The sequence below is a fragment of the Trachurus trachurus genome (genome assembly GCF_905171665.1).
Source record: "Trachurus trachurus genome assembly, chromosome: 17".
Classification (NCBI taxonomy): domain Eukaryota; kingdom Metazoa; phylum Chordata; class Actinopteri; order Carangiformes; family Carangidae; genus Trachurus; species Trachurus trachurus.
The window spans coordinates 19,222,418-19,240,558 of NC_139900.1; the positions used below are offsets into that span (position 1 = coordinate 19,222,418).

Below are 18,141 nucleotides of genomic sequence, written 5' to 3' on the forward strand. Positions count from 1 at the left end.
GACTTTTTCTCTCCCTCTCCATTCATTTTATCTTATTTATTTACCCCCAACCCCCCCTTTTTTATGGAGGTACACACTCTCTCAGAGTGAAAGAAGGGAACGACAAGGAGAAAAGGGAGGGGAAATGAATGAGGAAGGGAAAAAAAGAGAAAGTTTTGTTCTGTTTTAATTGTTTATCTCTCTTTGATTATGCTGATAATTATTTTTTTCAGCTTCTCTTGTTTTGCTCTTTCTTTCTCCCTTTTTTTCCCCTCTCAATTCATTTACTTTTTTTTTTTTTTTTTTACTATATATATATAGTAGTATAGTATATATATAGTATAGTATATACTATATACAGTATGCGTGTATATATGCGTGTCTGTGTGTATATATGTGTTTATGTATACCAAACATTAAAACTGTTCTAATGCAGTAATGCAGCCATTATTGGACATTAATAATACACTTAAAAAAGGAATCTGAACTTCAGATAAAGTATATTTCTCCTCTACTACTTCTGATGTTGGTATCAATTCAAACAGAAATATGTTGCGTGCCCCACTGTGCTCCTCCTCACAGGCAATAAATGGAATCTGGTTTCTGTCCACAGCCAGTCCTCACTAGGAAAAATAATTCCGCACATGAGATGAGAGAGAGAAAAAAAGTGTGGTAGAATTAGAGATAGAGGACTTTGAGCTATGTGAGTCATGGACGAGTTATGCTGGAGAAAGTTCCTGGCGCTGCTCCCGTAAAATCACATTATTTGGACGTGAGAGGTAGAGACAAACATGCAGAGAGGGCAGCCAGACATGAGAGCCGTAGAGAGCCCTGTCATGATGGAAGTGATGGCGATTACCACAGTTGTGTGAACGTGGGTGGGTCGGTGGGTGTGTGTGTATGTGCGTGTGTATGTGGCAGTAGTGTACCTGTCGATGGGTGTCTGTTGTGTGTGTGTAGTAAGCAGGTCAGGGTGGTGCCCTTGGCCTTGTAAGGCAGGTTATCTGGGGTTATATATTTGATCCCAACCAACCCTGCAGGTCTAGTAGCTGCCTCTTCTTCACCTGGCCTCTGTGAGTCTGGATTCAGTTCATATGATCATAGGGTCATCTTTCTCTTGCTTAAACCTAACCTCCAGTTTTTTGTTTGTTTGTTTTTTACTTTGACATTAATGTAAACCAGGGCCAGGTTAAACAGATGATCTAACACAAGAGACCTCTCACCCCACTGATGTTGATGTCAGCTTGTAAGATGAACTCAGACTGTCTCGCTCTCTCCCTTCATTGCAGGTGGATCACTGGTTTGTTGCTTGCAGCCTGAGCTCACCTGTCGCCTGAGTTGACTTCACAGGTAAATTCTCTCTTCCTAACATCCTTTTAGCAATTCATATTATAAGATAGAGACTATTTCTGTCTGTGGATACTTACAGAATGGCTCTAGACTGTTAAGATGGATAAACTCAATAAGGGAAATTTCCAAGATTCCATCAACGTTCAAAGTTCAAAGTCCAAATGCAAAGGAAAAGAATGTAGAATGTAACTTAAAATGTAACTTCAAAATTGTACATACTCTGGCATAATTTGTGAAATACTGGCTATATTTCAGAAAATATAATTGATCATTTATTCAGAGTTAGTGGCTTGGCGAAGCCATTTATTATCACACAACTGTGTTTGATCTTTTTGAATCCTAATGATAAGTGCAACCACCAAAATGGCCTCAAAGTTTAACTCTGATAATATACACACAGATTGACATACTGTATAGTTAAAATGGCTACTCAGGGTAACTGTCCACACTTGGAACTTGATTGCTTGTAATTAGTGTCTGTGTATAAAAAGTCAATGAGATTCTGGGCTCTTGACAAACACCTGCACATTTCATCCATTGCTGCACTAACTTTGCTGGATTCTGAGCCACGGGGAAAGCAAAAGAACTTGCAAAAGTCCTGAGGAAGAAGGTTGTTCAACTTTATAAAACAGAAAAAGGATATAAAAAGATATCCAAAGATTTGAGAATGCCAATTAGCAGTGTTCAAGCTCTCATAAAAGTGGAAATTGAGGGGTTCTGTCGATACCAAGCCACGGTCTGGTACCATCAAAAATTTGTTGGCCAGTTGGTCATTGTTTTTAAATGATTGTGTTATTTCTGGATGTCTCAACAGTTTAATTTGAATCCCATTAAAAATAAGAGAAATCTGTTTTGTCTGATCACTCGTGTTTTCCTTAAAGAATGGTATACGGTTACAATATCTTCCAGGGTATGTAAACTTTTGAGCACATCTGTATCATACAGATGACAGGATGGAGCCTTAATCATCCTTATTGACTGTACATTAGTGCAGCCATGGGGGATGCAGAGATGTCTGTGTTTGGGCCAGCTGCCTCTTACCTGAGGAAGTCGGACAAAGAGCGCATGGAGGCCTCCATGCGTCCCTTTGACATCAAGAAGGAATGCTTTGTCCCGGATCCAGTGGAGGAGTTTGTTAAGGGGACCGTCACGAGCCGGGAGGGCGACAAGGCCACTGTAGAGACACAGAACGGGAAGGTAAGTGGTGAATGGATGCTCTTAGCACAGGTAAACTGATTTAATCACTCTTTGAAGTCTGGTCTGGCAGGCTGTGGAGTAAAATTGTCAATTTAAACTGATTACCGGTGTGTATGTGTGTGTGTATATATATATACTGTATATATTCCATTTAATGTACAACAAAAAGGTAATAAATTCTAGTGAAACAAATTCAATTGCTGCCTTAAATAAACCTGCATGCTAAAAGCTACACACAAATCCACATTCTGCAAGGTAACTGAATCTATTTAGTTTGTAACAGGGTAACTCCAGTCATCAAGACAGTAAGAGCAGCGCAAGAAAAACATTATATCACATTAAGAAGTTTGAGTGTGAGATTATGCGAGTCCTTGACCAGGAGCAAGTGTTAATCAGAGTGTAAATCTATGTGTGATTTAAACTGCGTATCCTTGAGAGAGTGTGAATACATGTTCAAATTGGATCCAGAGTGCTGCTGTGATCACTGCACTGAGCAGCTGAGTGATGAAGTGAGAGCATTGCTGCCATCTGGCAATAACAATGTGTGGCAATGCTTTTGTAATGCTACACAATAATAATTCTGGAATGTTTTATCGCCAACTCTTAATAACAACATTCCGATGTCAAAATTTTGGACCGGCACTAATCAGAAACCTGTGTTGGTTTTCCCCAGACTGTGACTGTCAAAGAGGTTGACATTCTGCAACAGAACCCTCCAAAGTTTGACAAGATCGAGGATATGGCCATGCTGACCTTCCTCCATGAACCAGCTGTGCTGTTTAACCTCAAAGAGCGTTACGCAGCATGGATGATCTATGTGAGTAGCACAAGAACCAATAACCTCTCCTGTGTGCTAGTAGAATATAACGATTTGGTTATGCAAACCAAACTGTGACAAATAAATCTATTAAACCTCTTATTAGATGAATATTGTTCAGTTGGCACTTTCCCCATGTTTTCTATGAAGTGTTGATTCTTGAGAAGATATGCATGTAGTTTTATGAACCAAAGTAGCTTCACATCTTGATTGGCTAATTGTTTTCTGAGTGATCCAATTAACGTCTGGCAGATTTTAGGTAAACATTTAGAGAAACCAAATCCAAAAGTAGAGAGAAACCACAACAAAGTTTTGAATTATAAATGGCAAAGAACTGAAAATGGTGATCTGTCTGTGTTTCTCAGACCTACTCTGGGCTGTTCTGTGTGACTGTCAACCCCTACAAGTGGCTGCCAGTCTACAACCAAGAAGTGGTTGTTGCCTACAGAGGAAAGAAGAGGACTGAAGCTCCTCCTCATATCTTCTCCATCTCTGACAACGGCTATCAGTACATGCTGGCAGGTACAGACTGATGAGACAGTTTTGGGGTACTATATGAATTTGGGGCGTTTTATTACATGATGCACTTGTGCTGAAACTCGATCAACAAAAAAACACTCTGCATTTATTTTTGTAGACCGTGAAAACCAGTCAATCCTGATCACGTACGTAATATCTTACTATACCTTAATATCACCCATTCTCTGACATACTGTAAGATATTACTCTACATTAGCCACTATCAGTGCTGATCGTTGACTTTGTATTCACAGTGGAGAATCTGGTGCAGGAAAGACTGTCAACACAAAGCGTGTCATCCAGTATTTTGCAAGTATTGCAGCTGGAGGTGTTAAGAAACCAGATCCCAATGCCAAAGACAAGGTGAATAATAAGCTCTGTCGAATGTGTGATTTGTTGGAAGGGGTTCTGTTGACCCCAAAGACGGTTAAGGGGCCGTGTCCACCAGACGCGCTTTTAGCGCTCTGAGCGCCCGCGACCAACGGTCGAGTCCACCAAACGCACTTTTGGAGCGTCTGCTCTCTCTCTTTCAGAATGCTGCTGTGACACAAAACGAGCCGTCACTTCCGAGCTTCTTGATGAGCGGCGCGCTGTTCCAAAAGTTGAACATATTTCAACTCTGAGCGCTGTGAACGCTGCGCATAAAAAATGAAGTGGCGAGAGCGTTTTTTCCGCCGAGGGCACTGAGCACTGTGAGCGCCGAACTCCATAGGATCTGAATGGAAAGTAGACGCCCAGAGCGCTAAAAGCGCATCTGGTGGACATGGCCCCTAAGTAGATAGGTGTACAACAGCATGTCATACCTTCTTAACTAAAAATTTAATAGATTTGCTGTGGATTTGCTCAGTGGTGACACATCCAACTTAATGATAAATCAATTTTGCAAATGACAGGGAACCCTGGAAGATCAGATCATTCAGGCTAACCCTGCTCTAGAAGCCTTTGGAAATGCCAAGACTATCAGGAATGACAACTCCTCAAGATTTGTGAGTATCTAAGCTCTTGTATTTTGTTGGTGCAAATATCAAGATATCTTATGATATGTAAACTTCATCCTTTCAGGGTAAATTCATCCGAATTCATTTTGATGCCAGGGGAAAGTTAGCCTCTGCTGATATTGAAACCTGTAAGAACATTGTTTTCGTACTCTGAAATTACACAAATGATATATGTTTTGGAGGATAGTTGACTGATGTCTGACAATATCTTCTGACCTGTATTTTAAAATTTTCAGACCTTCTGGAGAAGTCTCGTGTGACCTTCCAGCTTAGGGCTGAGAGAGATTATCACATTTTCTACCAGATCTTGTCTCAGAAGAAACCTGAACTCCTGGGTTAGTACAACTTGTAGGGAAGGAAAAGAAGACAGAAATTACCAGGCTGTCACTGGCATATGACCTTTGCCCCCCCTCTCTATGTGTCCTCCAGAGATGCTGTTGATCACAAATAATCCCTATGACTACGCCTTCATCTCCCAGGGGGAAACCCAAGTGGCCTCCATTGATGATGCAGAAGAACTGATGGCAACAGATGTCAGGCTCTTTCATCACTCTCTCTCACTCATTTACATCAAACTTAAATTTAATCACAATCACTTAATAAGTTAGTCTGATTTTCGCAGTTACTAAGTTCTCAATTCATTATTTCATCAAATTATATTGTGTTATTGCGTGTGCTCTTCCACAGAGTGCCTTTGATGTGTTGGGCTTTACTCAAGAGGAAAAGAACTCTGTTTACAAGCTGACTGGTGCCATCATGCATTATGGCAACATGAAGTTCAAGCAGAAACAGAGAGAAGAGCAGGCAGAAGCTGATGGCACCGAAGGTAAGAGAAGCACTGTCAGCCAGACTCAATCAGAACCAACACAGAAGGTTTCACAGAATCCCCCCTTTCTTCCTCAGATGCTGACAAATTATCTTATCTGATGGGCCTGAACTCTGCTGACCTCATCAAAGCACTCTGTCACCCAAGAGTCAAAGTAGGAAATGAGTGGGTCACCAAGGGACAAAATGTCGCGCAGGTAAGAGTGAAATGCTCCACGCCTCCTGGAAATTCTGTTCACATGAAGTTAAATGTATTTCTGTTCTCCAGGTGAACTATGCTGTTGGAGCTCTGTCCAAAGCTGTTTATGAAAAGATGTTCCTGTGGATGGTAATCAGAATCAACCAGTCACTGGAGACCAGGCAGCCTCGCCAGTACTTCATTGGTGTGCTGGACATTGCTGGATTTGAGATCTTTGATGTAAGTAATTTTCAGTGCTCACACCTTTCAGCTAAATATGAATCAAAGAATGATAAATAAAGTGGCCTTTTTTGTTGCTTTTCAGTTCAACACATTTGAGCAGATGTGCATCAACTTCACCAATGAAAAACTGCAACAGTTTTTCAACCACCACATGTTTGTGCTGGAGCAGGAAGAGTACAAGAAAGAGGGCATTGAATGGACCTTCATTGACTTTGGTATGGATTTGCAGGCCTGTATTGACCTGATTGAAAAGGTGAGATAATGGACTATTAGACACCACAAAGTGAATAAAAATTTGATATGTTTTCTAAACCTCTCAAATTTTATCTCCTCAGCCCATGGGTATCATGTCCATCCTTGAAGAGGAGTGCATGTTCCCCAAAGCCTCTGATTCCACCTTTAAAGCTAAACTCTATGACAACCATCTGGGGAAATCCAACAACTTCCAGAAGCCCAGGATTGTCAAAGGGAAACCAGAGGCTCATTTTGCTCTGGTTCACTACGCTGGAACTGTTGATTATAATATCAACAACTGGCTGGTGAAGAACAAGGATCCACTGAATGAGACTGTGGTTGGATTGTACCAAAAGTCTAACCTCAAGCTTCTCTCTATCCTCTTTGTAAATTATGCTGGAGCTGATTCAGGTACAATGTTTTGAAATTCTTGTTTGGAGATCAGAATAGTTTTTATTTGTAGTACTTTTTAGAGCTTTAACATCACAATGTTTTCCTCTGAAAAACAGCTGAAGGTGAAGGTCAAAAAGGGAAGAAAAAGAAGGGATCATCATTTCAGACTGTGTCTGCTCTTCATAGGGTACTGTATATCATTCTTCTTGGAATTTGGTGTTTATACCACTATATCTAAATGTATGCTTCATAGGGATGCACATTTTGATTTTTTTTTCTGACCGATAACCGACGCTCGTTAACAGATTATTAACTGTTAACCGATAAGATTAAGAATCTTGCGGCTCACGGTCAAAAAAAAAAAATTTTGTTTTCAAATTTATTTATTTATTTTTTTACCGTTAAATACACACGTGCGCCGCGACAGCTGATCAGTGCGCTCTGTCTCAGCTGATCGCGCTCTGGAGGTTAGATCGTCCAATGTAGAACTGTATTTTTATACAAAATGCAGCCAAACACCAGGCTGAAGGAGCAGCAGAGCTCTCCTGCAGCTCGAGGAGCTGCAGGAGAGCAGCAGCTGAACAGGCTGGAGAGCAGCGACGTCCTCTTTTTTTTTTTTTTTTTTTTTCAGCGCCGTTGTTACAGGTGATGCACATCTATGTCCGTGTAGCTACATTTATTGTCTGATCTTCCTTCATGGGGGCTGCTGCACATGCTGTCAGTCCTCCTGTGTAACTTTTTGCTGCGAAATATGACTGAAGGCACGTGAACTCTGCACGTGTCGACACGCCCCCATGAGTTGACGACATAAGGAGCTAATAAAATAAATAAATAACCGATAGTATTAATCGGTCAAAGTTCTTGTTATCGGTTAACGGTTAAACGGTTAATCATGTGCATCCCTAATGCTTCACCATTTTAAAGGAGAACCTGAACAAGCTGATGACCAACTTGAGGTCTACTCACCCTCACTTTGTGCGCTGCATCATCCCCAATGAGAGCAAGACTCCTGGGGCCATGGAGAATCCCCTGGTGATGCACCAGCTGCGCTGTAATGGTGTGCTGGAAGGCATCAGGATCTGCAGGAAGGGCTTCCCCAACAGGATCCTATACGGAGATTTCAAGCAGAGGTACTATCTCTGTATACTTAACATACTGTATGATTCTGAACAAACTAAAATATCATACGCAAGATCTTTTTCTTTCCATTTTCAAGATATCGCATCCTGAATCCTGCTGCCATCCCCGATGGTCAGTTCATTGACAGCAGGAAGGGAGCTGAGAAACTCCTTGGGTCTCTGGATATTGATCATAATCAATATAAGTTTGGACATACCAAGGTAACTTCTGAATTTGTTCTGACATTGGGAAAAATGACTTTGGTAGATGATACACAAATTGGCAAATCATACACCTATTGATTGGTGTTTTTAGGTGTTCTTTAAGGCCGGATTGCTGGGTCTACTTGAGGAGATGAGAGATGAGCGTCTCTCCAAAATCATCACTGCCATTCAAGCCCGATCCCGTGGTCTTCTGTCACGTCTTGAGTATCAGAAGATGGTGGAACGCAGGTATCAAGTTGATATTGGTCATTGAAGATTCAAGTTTGTGGTTACAATATACATTTAACTAAAACCTTTTTATACTACAAAAAATCTTCTAGAGATGCACTTTTGGTGATCCAGTGGAATGTGCGCTCTTTCATGGGGGTCAAGAATTGGCCTTGGATGAAACTGTACTTTAAGATTAAACCTCTGTTGAGATCTGCGGAATCAGAAAAGGAGATGGCCAACATGAAGGAAGAATTCCTGAAGCTCAAAGAGGCTTATGCAAAGTCTGAGGCTCGTAGAAAGGAACTAGAGGAGAAAATGGTTTCACTTCTCCAAGAGAAGAATGACCTGCAGCTCCAAGTCCAAGCGGTGAGAATGGCACTACAGTGATGTGTCCTTTTAATGTGTTATTAGTATGTGCTGATGAGCCTGTCTGTTTGGCAGGAACAAGATAATCTCTGTGATGCTGAGGAGAGATGTGAGGGGTTGATCAAAAACAAAATCCAAATGGAGGCAAAAGCCAAAGAGCTGACAGAAAGACTGGAGGATGAGGAGGAGATGAACGCTGAGCTGACAGCTAAGAAGAGGAAGCTGGAGGACGAGTGCTCTGAGTTAAAGAAGGACATCGATGACTTAGAGTTAACTCTGGCCAAAGTGGAGAAAGAGAAACATGCCACTGAGAACAAGGTGAGCAATCTTCCTACCTGAACAATCATATAAATTGAGCCATCTCTGTTTTCATGGCAGCTGTCATGACTCAATGTGGTCAACTTTGTCAAACTGTCATAGATAATATAAAACTGTCATAATCCAGTGTTAAGTGGAAAAATCCATTGTGAATCTACTCTGTTGCAGTACTTTTCCCATTATCCATAATGTCATAAACGGTGATGGCCACTAGATGCCCTTTGACAACAAAACGTATCTACCCCTGGGGCCTTCGTATCTGGGCAGAGTTTGTGCCTGGTTCTCCAACCTTCTGCAGTCCAAAGAAATGCACATTAAAATGATGGGTGACTCTAAGTTGCCCTTAGCTGTGAATGTGGGTGTGTGAGGTTGTTCATCTCTATATGATAGACTGCTGACCTGTTCAGGGTGCAACCCATCCGCGCACTATGTCCCTGCATGAACTAAGGACATGCAGGGACAGAGTGCATGTCCATCCATCATCAATGGATGATGGATGGATAATCACAAAAGACCTATGGGCTTGTTTTTTACAGGACAATCCGCAACCACAGATTAGAAGCTTAATGAAGTGTCTCATAGCCTCTTTTAATGATTGACAGGTCAAGAACCTGGTCGAGGAGATGGCTGCTCTGGATGAAATCATTGCCAAGTTGACCAAGGAAAAGAAAGCCTTACAGGAAGCTCATCAGCAAACACTGGATGACCTGCAGAGTGAAGAAGACAAAGTCAACACTCTGACCAAGGCCAAGGCCAAGCTGGAGCAGCAAGTGGATGATGTAAGAATCCAAATGATAATTATAGTATATCACCAAAGTGTTAGTCATTAAACCCCTAACAAATATTGTTATCATATTGTATTAAGCTTGAAGGATCCCTTGAGCAAGAGAAGAAGGTTCGAATGGACCTTGAGAGAGCAAAGAGGAAGCTGGAGGGAGACTTAAAGCTGACCCAAGAGACAGTGATGGATCTAGAAAATGACAAACAGCAGCTGGAGGAGCGCCTGAAAAAGTATACATGTATTTTTGCATTGGTTATTCAGTATCTCTTGTTTTGACAAACTAACAGTGACTAAATCAAATTCTCCAGGAAAGACTTTGAAATCAGTCAGATGAATGGCAAAATTGAAGATGAACAGGCCATAATCACTCAACTCCAGAAGAAGTTAAAAGAGCTGCAGGTAAAAAGAAAGTGCACCATTGTATCTTAATAAACTGAAATAAGACATTTTTCAAACTATAGCCACATTTAAAGATGTTGGTCTGACATTAGGCCCGTGTTGAAGAGCTGGAAGAAGAGCTTGAGGCAGAGCGAGCTGCCCGAGCCAAGGTGGAGAAGCAAAGAGCAGACTTGTCCAGGGAGCTGGAGGAGATCAGTGAGAGGCTGGAGGAGGCTGGTGGAGCAACATCTGTCCAAATTGAGATGAACAAGAAGAGGGAGGCTGAGTTCCAGAAACTCCGCAGAGACCTTGAAGAGGCCACTCTGCAGCATGAAGCCACCGCTGCCACACTCAGGAAGAAACAGGCCGACAGTGTGGCTGACCTGGGGGAGCAGATTGACAACCTGCAGAGAATCAAGCAGAAACTGGAGAAGGAGAAGAGTGAGCTCAGACTGGAACTGGATGATGTGGTTGCCAGTATGGAGCAGATGGTGAAAGCTAAGGTATGAGTGCTTGAGGGTGCTTAAGGCAAATTTCCACACTGGTTTCACCAAGAATTTTGTTCTTAATTTGCTTGCCTGGTTAAATAAAGGTTAAATAAAATAAATAAATAAACTGACAACCTAGCGGATCATTGATTTAATTGAGAGACTACTTAAAACCAAGAAGTGAGACAGCAACACTATGTGTACATTCCTTCCTTAAAATCGTTATCTTACGAAGGAAGATATGAAGTGAGAAGTGGTCTAATGTGATCAGCTGCTGCTCCACTGCAGTTAACTATTGGTTAAATGCACATAAAAATCATATGCATGTTTTTGTACATACAAAAGAACAATAGTAAACATTTTCTCTGCCAATGTATTTGAAACAGTGGATATGTGTGAATTTATTTTGAAGACTACCTTGGAGAAAACCAGCAGAACTATGGAGGATCAAATGAACGAGTACAGAACCAAGTGTGAGGAGTATCAGAGAGCCCTTAATGACTTCACCACTCAGAGAGCTAAGCTCCAAGCTGAGAATGGTTGGTATTTTCCTATGGTATCATTTTCACCACAAATAACAAACGTGTTTAAAATAAAAGAATACTACTCTGAGATGTTTGCCTTTCTAGGTGAGCTATCAAGGCAGATGGAGGAAAAAGAGTCTCTTATTTCTCAGCTGACAAGAGGAAAGACTTCCTACGGTCAACAAATGGAAGATCTGAAAAGACAACTTGAGGAGGAAATAAAGGTATGAAGGTAGCAATATATGTTACTTATTCAATTATATTATATTGTTACTTTTGTTAATTAATCAATCAATTTGTCTCAAACATTGCTGTTTTTCAAAAAAGAATTTCCGCATATTCTGTGTTAACTCAGGCCAAGAATGCATTAGCCCATGCAGTGCAGTCTTCTCGTCATGACTGTGACCTGCTCAGGGAGCAGTATGAAGAGGAGCAGGAGGCCAAGGCTGAACTGCAGCGTGGCATGTCTAAGGCCAACTCTGAGGTGGCTCAGTGGAGAACAAAGTACGAAACCGATGCCATCCAGAGGACTGAGGAACTAGAGGAGGCCAAGTGAGTAAATATCTTTGCTCAAACAATCGGACTAAGTTTAAAATCATTAAACCTTCACAATCACAATGCAGGAAAAAGCTGGCTCAGCGTCTGCAGGATGCTGAGGAGGCTGTTGAAGCAGTGAATGCTAAATGCTCTTCTCTGGAGAAGACCAAACACAGACTGCAGAATGAGATCGAAGATCTCATGGTGGATGTGGAAAGATCAAATGCTGCTGCTGCTGCTCTGGACAAGAAGCAAAGAAACTTTGATAAGGTATGTTTTATAATACATTCATTGCATCCAGTTTTCTCTACTTTCCTCTCTTCATAAGACGATAAATCTCTAATGTACAATGATAAACTGTACATTAAATCATCTGGCTACACAGCTAGGTAATAGAGAGCCCACTCTAGGCACTTAAACTTTAAATTTTCCAACTTGTATCTCAATAGGTCTTGTCTGAGTGGAAGCAGAAATATGAGGAGTGTCAGAGTGAACTGGAGAGCTCTCAGAAGGAGGCCAGGTCTCTGAGCACTGAGCTCTTCAAACTGAAGAACTCCTATGAAGAATCTCTAGAACATCTGGAGACCCTCAAGAGAGAGAACAAGAATCTGCAAGGTGATCTATCAGTCCATATGTTTTTGCTGGCAGCCCATACATATTGCAAGTGCTAAAACCACTGATCAAATGCAACTACTTCCATACACAGAGGAGATTGCTGACCTCACTGAGCAACTTGGTGAGGGAGGAAAAACTATTCATGAGCTGGAGAAGGCTCGTAAGCAGCTGGAGCAGGAAAAGAGTGAGATTCAAACAGCCCTTGAGGAGGCAGAGGTAAGACTAAATCCTCAAATCCACAGAGCGCTTTAGTAGGAACAGAATTATGACTATAAGGAAAGATTATCACTGAGGCTGTTAGAGCCTCAGAGGTTATTCACAGTACTGCTTTGAAGAACCCTCTCAGTTCTTCATGTCGTGGATTCAACAAGACTTAAGCTTTGTGACATGCAGCATTATCCTGCTGGAAGTAACCAATGCAAGATTGTGAACTGTGACCATGAAGGGGTGAATATATATGAATACTTATATTAAACAACATTGGGCTTTTGAATACTATGATTGATTGGTACTAGTGATGAAAGAAAACATTCCCCACACCACTGTACCAGCACCAACCTGGACTTTTGACACCAAGCAGGTTAGATCCATGGGATCATGCGGTTTACACCATATAGTGGACCCATCTGTTGCCTCAGCAGAAATTAGGATTCATTTAACATGATTCCAAGTCTTAAATCAGACATTCCATTTTTCCCATTCTGATGTTTGATTTGAATTGTCCCTGTATCTGCATGGATTTTATACATTGCAATGTTGCCAAGCGATGGCAGGCTGAATAGCATGACAGGTCCCTAATGAATGGCATGGTGAGTGTCCAATGTTCTAAAATGGAACTGTACTTACGGTGATATGCATTTTTCCAAACTCCTGATGTCTACTTTAGTGTTCTCTCGAGCACGAGGAAGGCAAGATTCTCAGAGCCCAGCTTGAGTTCAACCAGGTGAAGGCCGACATGGAGCGTAAAATCGCTGAGAAAGATGAGGAAATGGAACAAAGCAAGAGGAACCTGCAGAGGACCATTGAGACTCTGCAGAGCTCTCTTGAAGCCGAGACTCGCAGCAGGAACGAGGCCATGCGCTTGAAGAAGAAAATGGAGGGAGACCTCAATGAGATGGAGATCCAGCTAAGCCAGGCCAATAGGCAGGCATCTGAGTCCCAGAAACAACTCAAGGCTGTTCATGCACATCTGAAGGTAAATCAAAAGGGGGACTTAATATTGACCTTTTCCTCCATCGTTACTATGGTGACTTTTGATAACCGAAGGCTTTACTTTAAATTTAATAGGATGCACAGATACAGCTTGATGAAGCTATGAGAGCAAATGATGACATGAAGGAAAACATTGCCATTGTTGAGAGACGCAACAACCTGCTTCAGGCTGAGCTGGAGGAACTGAGGGCTGCTCTGGAGCAAACTGAGAGAAGCCGCAAACTTGCTGAGCAAGAGCTGCTGGATGTTAGTGAGAGGGTGCAGCTACTGCACTCACAGGTATGAGAGATTCTAGATTGTAAAAATTAGCTCTATTTTGTACTGCATAAGATAACTGATTTATCTGTATGACAAAAGAACACCAGCCTGATAAATCACAAGAAGAAGCTGGAGGCTGACACATGCCAGCTACAGACAGAAGTAGAGGATGCACTGCAGGAGTGCAGAAATGCAGAGGAAAAGGCCAAGAAGGCCATCACTGATGCTGCCATGATGGCAGAGGAGCTGAAGAAAGAGCAGGACACCAGCGCTCACCTGGAGCGTATGAAGAAGAACATGGAACAAACCATCAAAGACCTGCAGCACCGTCTGGATGAAGCTGAGCAGATCGCCATGAAGGGAGGCAAGAAGCAGGTGCAGAAGCTCGAGGCCAGGGTGAGTATTTTTGTTACATTTGTATGTTGAGTTAGATTTGATCAATAGTGATGATGTATAAGTTTCAAGGTAATTGTCCTCAAATTCCTTCCTCTGACCAGGTGAGGGAGCTGGAAAACGAGGTGGAGATGGAGCAGAAAAAAAGCGGTGAAGCTGTGAAGGGTATCCGCAAATATGAGCGCCGCATCAAGGAACTTACCTACCAGGTTTGTAGCCACATGGTGGGGGGCAACAACCATTCCGACATCCCACCAGTCCGACATTGGCCTCTAACTGTCTAAATGGCAACACTTAATTTTCTATCAAATGTCCCATCATTCCGACAATTCTTGCCTCCTACGGTCGGAATGACGGTATTTTTTTTCTTTTTTGAAACATCCTGCCTTTCCGACAATTCCTTTAATAGCATATTTTTCCCCCAAAAGATTTTGCACTGGTTGGGCTCTTAGTAGGGTTGTATATCTCCACCACTGAGGCCGATTCGATACGCATCTCGATACGCTGCCACCGATACGATACATTAACGATACACTGCAGCTGCCGTCGATACGATGCGATACGATTCACTCCTGTTCACGATGCGATGCGATTCAAATGTGATTTGATAATGATATGACTTAATTACAAAGAGATTCGGTTAGATATGATGTTTGATACAGTTGTGATAGGAGAGTTTCTTCCCACATCAAGTTTATTACCTCAATACCATTCTGCTTTACTCTCTGTATCAATTTGAGGGATGTAGCCTATATTTGGTTAATTTTTACAGGGCAAACCAATAAATCATATTTGAAAGGTACAGTCTAGAGGAAATAAATGGTAGAAATGAAATCCAGCTTAATCATATGGGCTAGTCTTGTGTGGTGGCACCTCTGCAGTTTGGTCTTTTGCTGTTATAATAATAACTTTATTTATATAGCACCTTTAAAAACACAAGTTTACAAAGTGCTTCACAAAACAACTTAAAAGAGACAAGTCACAGATGTTTTGTTGTGCACGGGACATTTCTGGGTGAAGAGTCTGTGTTTTCTCTCCAGCCAGTGACAGAGCTCAGTGGTGTAGGTCTGTGCAGCAGAGTAGGAGAGCTACTGTACTAGCCCTGTTAGCTCTGTCCCGGATGCTAACCGCTACCGCTAACTAGCGGTTAGCATCCGCGGCTACCACCACTTCCCAGCTCACTACAACCAGAGTCACTACCACGGCCCTGCTCCTAGTTACAGCCGGTGACGGCCGAGTATTGACCCGCCGCTTCACTCGGACTGTTTACTTGTCTTGGCGGCTCTGACTACAGCTGCTGCTGCTGCCATAGACATATAAAGATTATTATGTCTATGGCTGCTGTTACCTGTCAGGGGCAGGAGGCTGCGCACGGCTTCCGCGGTGGTGCATTCAGGTTGCCTCGGAAAATGAAATGATCGATTTAACCATGGAATTTACCGATGTAGAAGGCTAGAAGAGATGCATCGCAAATTCAACCATAAATTATGTCCGATGTAGCCTGAATCTACCGGTGCAGTCGCATCGCATACGTTTATATCGGACCACCGATATGAATCGGTGAATCTCCACATCCCTAGCTCTTAGACAATGATGAAAGGAGTTGGTTAAGTTTAGTAAAAAGACCAAGTAGAGGCTAGACAGGCCAGATAGATAGAGAGAGTCCAGACAAGTAGGAGGGAGTCAGCTGTTGAGTAACGCACATTTCCTTATATTGATAGCCTTGTCGGAATGGTGGGACGATGGCATGTCGGAATAGCGGTATGTCAGAGTGGTGGGATGTCTAAATGGTGGTATGTCGCAATGGTGGGATGTCGGAATGACAGCACGTAACCCCACATGGTTTGCTTAGGTCGCTACATGGTTAAAGGTAGGGCAGGAGATCCTGGTAAAAGGGTGCAAGCCATTCTACTCAGACTCCTCTCCGTAGCCACCCCTTCAGAGCACAGGAACGCGCAATGCTTGTTCAGTGCTGGGTACACATAAAGATGAAGCCCCACTACGCACGCCGGTATCGCAGAAAGCCGTGTCGCTCACACCCAATGTAATCCAAATGTGAGCAATGCGGCTTTCTGCAATCTTGTTTTGTGTCATGGGGCTTCACTGCACAGCATCGCTAACTTTCCGCCAGCTTTTTCTCATGGCTCATACATGGGTAAGAAAATACCTTACATCAGGGGTTTTCAAAGTGTGAGGCGCGCCTCCCTTGGGGGGCGCCAGAGAGTTTGAGGGGGGGCGCGACATGAGAAAAAGAAAAACTGAAAACATTCAAACAAAAGATGAGCTACATGTCACTTGCACATAGGGCTAAATGTTGTCATGATAATTAATATATGCGAGAAACAAGCTTATAAATCAAACCAATCCTACAGGAAAGACCAATTTATGTTTAATGAATCAAATATTGTTTTGGTCATAGTAACCGATAACAAATAGGCTATGTTTAATTCTCTCTTTCTCTCTCTCTCTTTTTTTTTTTTTTTTTTTTTTGGGGGGGGGGGGCTCACAGCTGTTTATTTTTCATTAAGGGGGGCTCACTCTCTCACACTTTGAAAACCCCTGCCTTACATCATAATAAACCAACTAGCATCCAGCTTAGTAAGCTGCGTTCACACCGGACCTTTTTTAGAACGAGCGACGAGTTTACATGTGAAGTCAATGCAAACGAGCGATTGAGCGTTTAATCGCCCAGGCGAAAAAACGCTGGGGCTCGGAGCGACAGCGACGGAGCGTCGGAGCATTTTTTCGCTCGAGTCGCTCCTGTCGCCCGAGATGAGAAATCCCAACTCTCCGGCTGTCAGTCGCTCGTCGCTCAGCGCTGATTGGCTGCCGTAATCCCGGTGGTGCCGGTGTAAACAGAGACACATGGCAGTGGGCATGACGTCATCAAAGCGAAAATGCGAGTCTGGTACTCTGTGCCAAATTGACGAGCTACTGCAGCTGAGCGTTTTTTTCCGGAGCGATACGAGCGACAGCGACAAAAATAAAAAGTCCGGTGTGAACGCACCTTTAGAGGTACATTCCCGCCTACCGGACAGGAGTGTGGTAGGCTACATTAGATTCTGGCGTTGGTTTTTTCACAGTGCAACGTTTAAAACTCTGATTGTGCATGTGATTAGTGCACCAAGACTGGTACAGAGGGAGGGAGGGACAGCTGGCCGTTTGATTGACACGTCACGATCCACTTGACTTGAATGTGGTGTTCAAGACGATTGGCTGGTGTTTTTACAGGATTATCTGTTCCACAGGTGACTGACTTTTTTCATTTTTGTGAAAAAATATTTCATTAATCAGTAGCAATCGGGGTGTGAAGAGGATTTCAAGCAATTCAGTGAAAAATTCCCCGGAATGAGATCTCCAACCCTACCTTTAAGTGTTCAATGAAATTAAGCTGGTAACCTTGATTCCCACAGACTGAGGAAGACCGCAAGAACCTTGCCCGACTCCAGGATCTGGTGGACAAGTTGCAGCTGAAAGTTAAATCCTACAAGAGATCTACTGAGGAGGCTGTAAGTGTGGAAGTGTTTTCCTCATGTAATCACTCCATAATTAGTAACATTTAACAACCTGCATTACTTTTTTTCTAATTCACCTTCAACAGGAGGAACAGGCTAATGTTCATCTTGGCAAGTTCCGCAAGCTGCAGCATGAACTAGACGAGGCTGAGGAGAGAGCTGACATCGCTGAGTCTCAGGTCAACAAGATGCGTGCCAAGAGCCGTGATGTGGGCTCCAAGGTAAGGAGCTACATTCTGCAGCACAGCATCTGACCCTGACACATGCTGCCCTCTGTTGGTTACTCTTGGCTACTTGTCTGTTACCCTGCTGTTCAGTTATGATCACAGACTCTGCAGTGCTTAGTCTGTTCATGAATACATTGTTTTGTGGTACTAAAGCAACACTAATCTGATGAGCTAACAGCTGTTTCTCTTTGTCTTTCCTTCCATCTTTCATGGCTGCAACAGAAAGGGTTTGATGAGGAGTGA

At 42.7% G+C, this 18,141-nt stretch overlaps 1 protein-coding gene across 1 annotated transcript; it reads left to right on the plus strand.

The window, feature by feature from the left end:
• Positions 1-2,325: 2,325 nt before the first annotated feature.
• LOC311000694 (myosin-7-like) lies at positions 2,326-18,141 on the plus strand (the record flags this gene model as incomplete). Its single annotated transcript, XM_083991466.1, has 37 exons — positions 2,326-2,526; positions 3,200-3,343; positions 3,709-3,865; positions 3,981-4,008; positions 4,117-4,225; positions 4,756-4,848; positions 4,925-4,988; positions 5,097-5,195; positions 5,290-5,393; positions 5,548-5,686; positions 5,764-5,882; positions 5,954-6,103; positions 6,189-6,359; positions 6,442-6,751; positions 6,850-6,920; positions 7,658-7,863; positions 7,950-8,073; positions 8,168-8,304; positions 8,397-8,652; positions 8,728-8,970; positions 9,573-9,749; positions 9,836-9,981; positions 10,060-10,150; positions 10,243-10,632; positions 11,030-11,156; positions 11,247-11,365; positions 11,497-11,693; positions 11,765-11,948; positions 12,128-12,293; positions 12,385-12,509; positions 13,180-13,488; positions 13,581-13,784; positions 13,863-14,159; positions 14,261-14,365; positions 17,570-17,665; positions 17,758-17,892; positions 18,121-18,141. 37 exons carry the CDS (start codon positions 2,326-2,328, stop codon positions 18,139-18,141), a joined length of 5,814 nt encoding a protein of 1,937 aa, XP_083847592.1.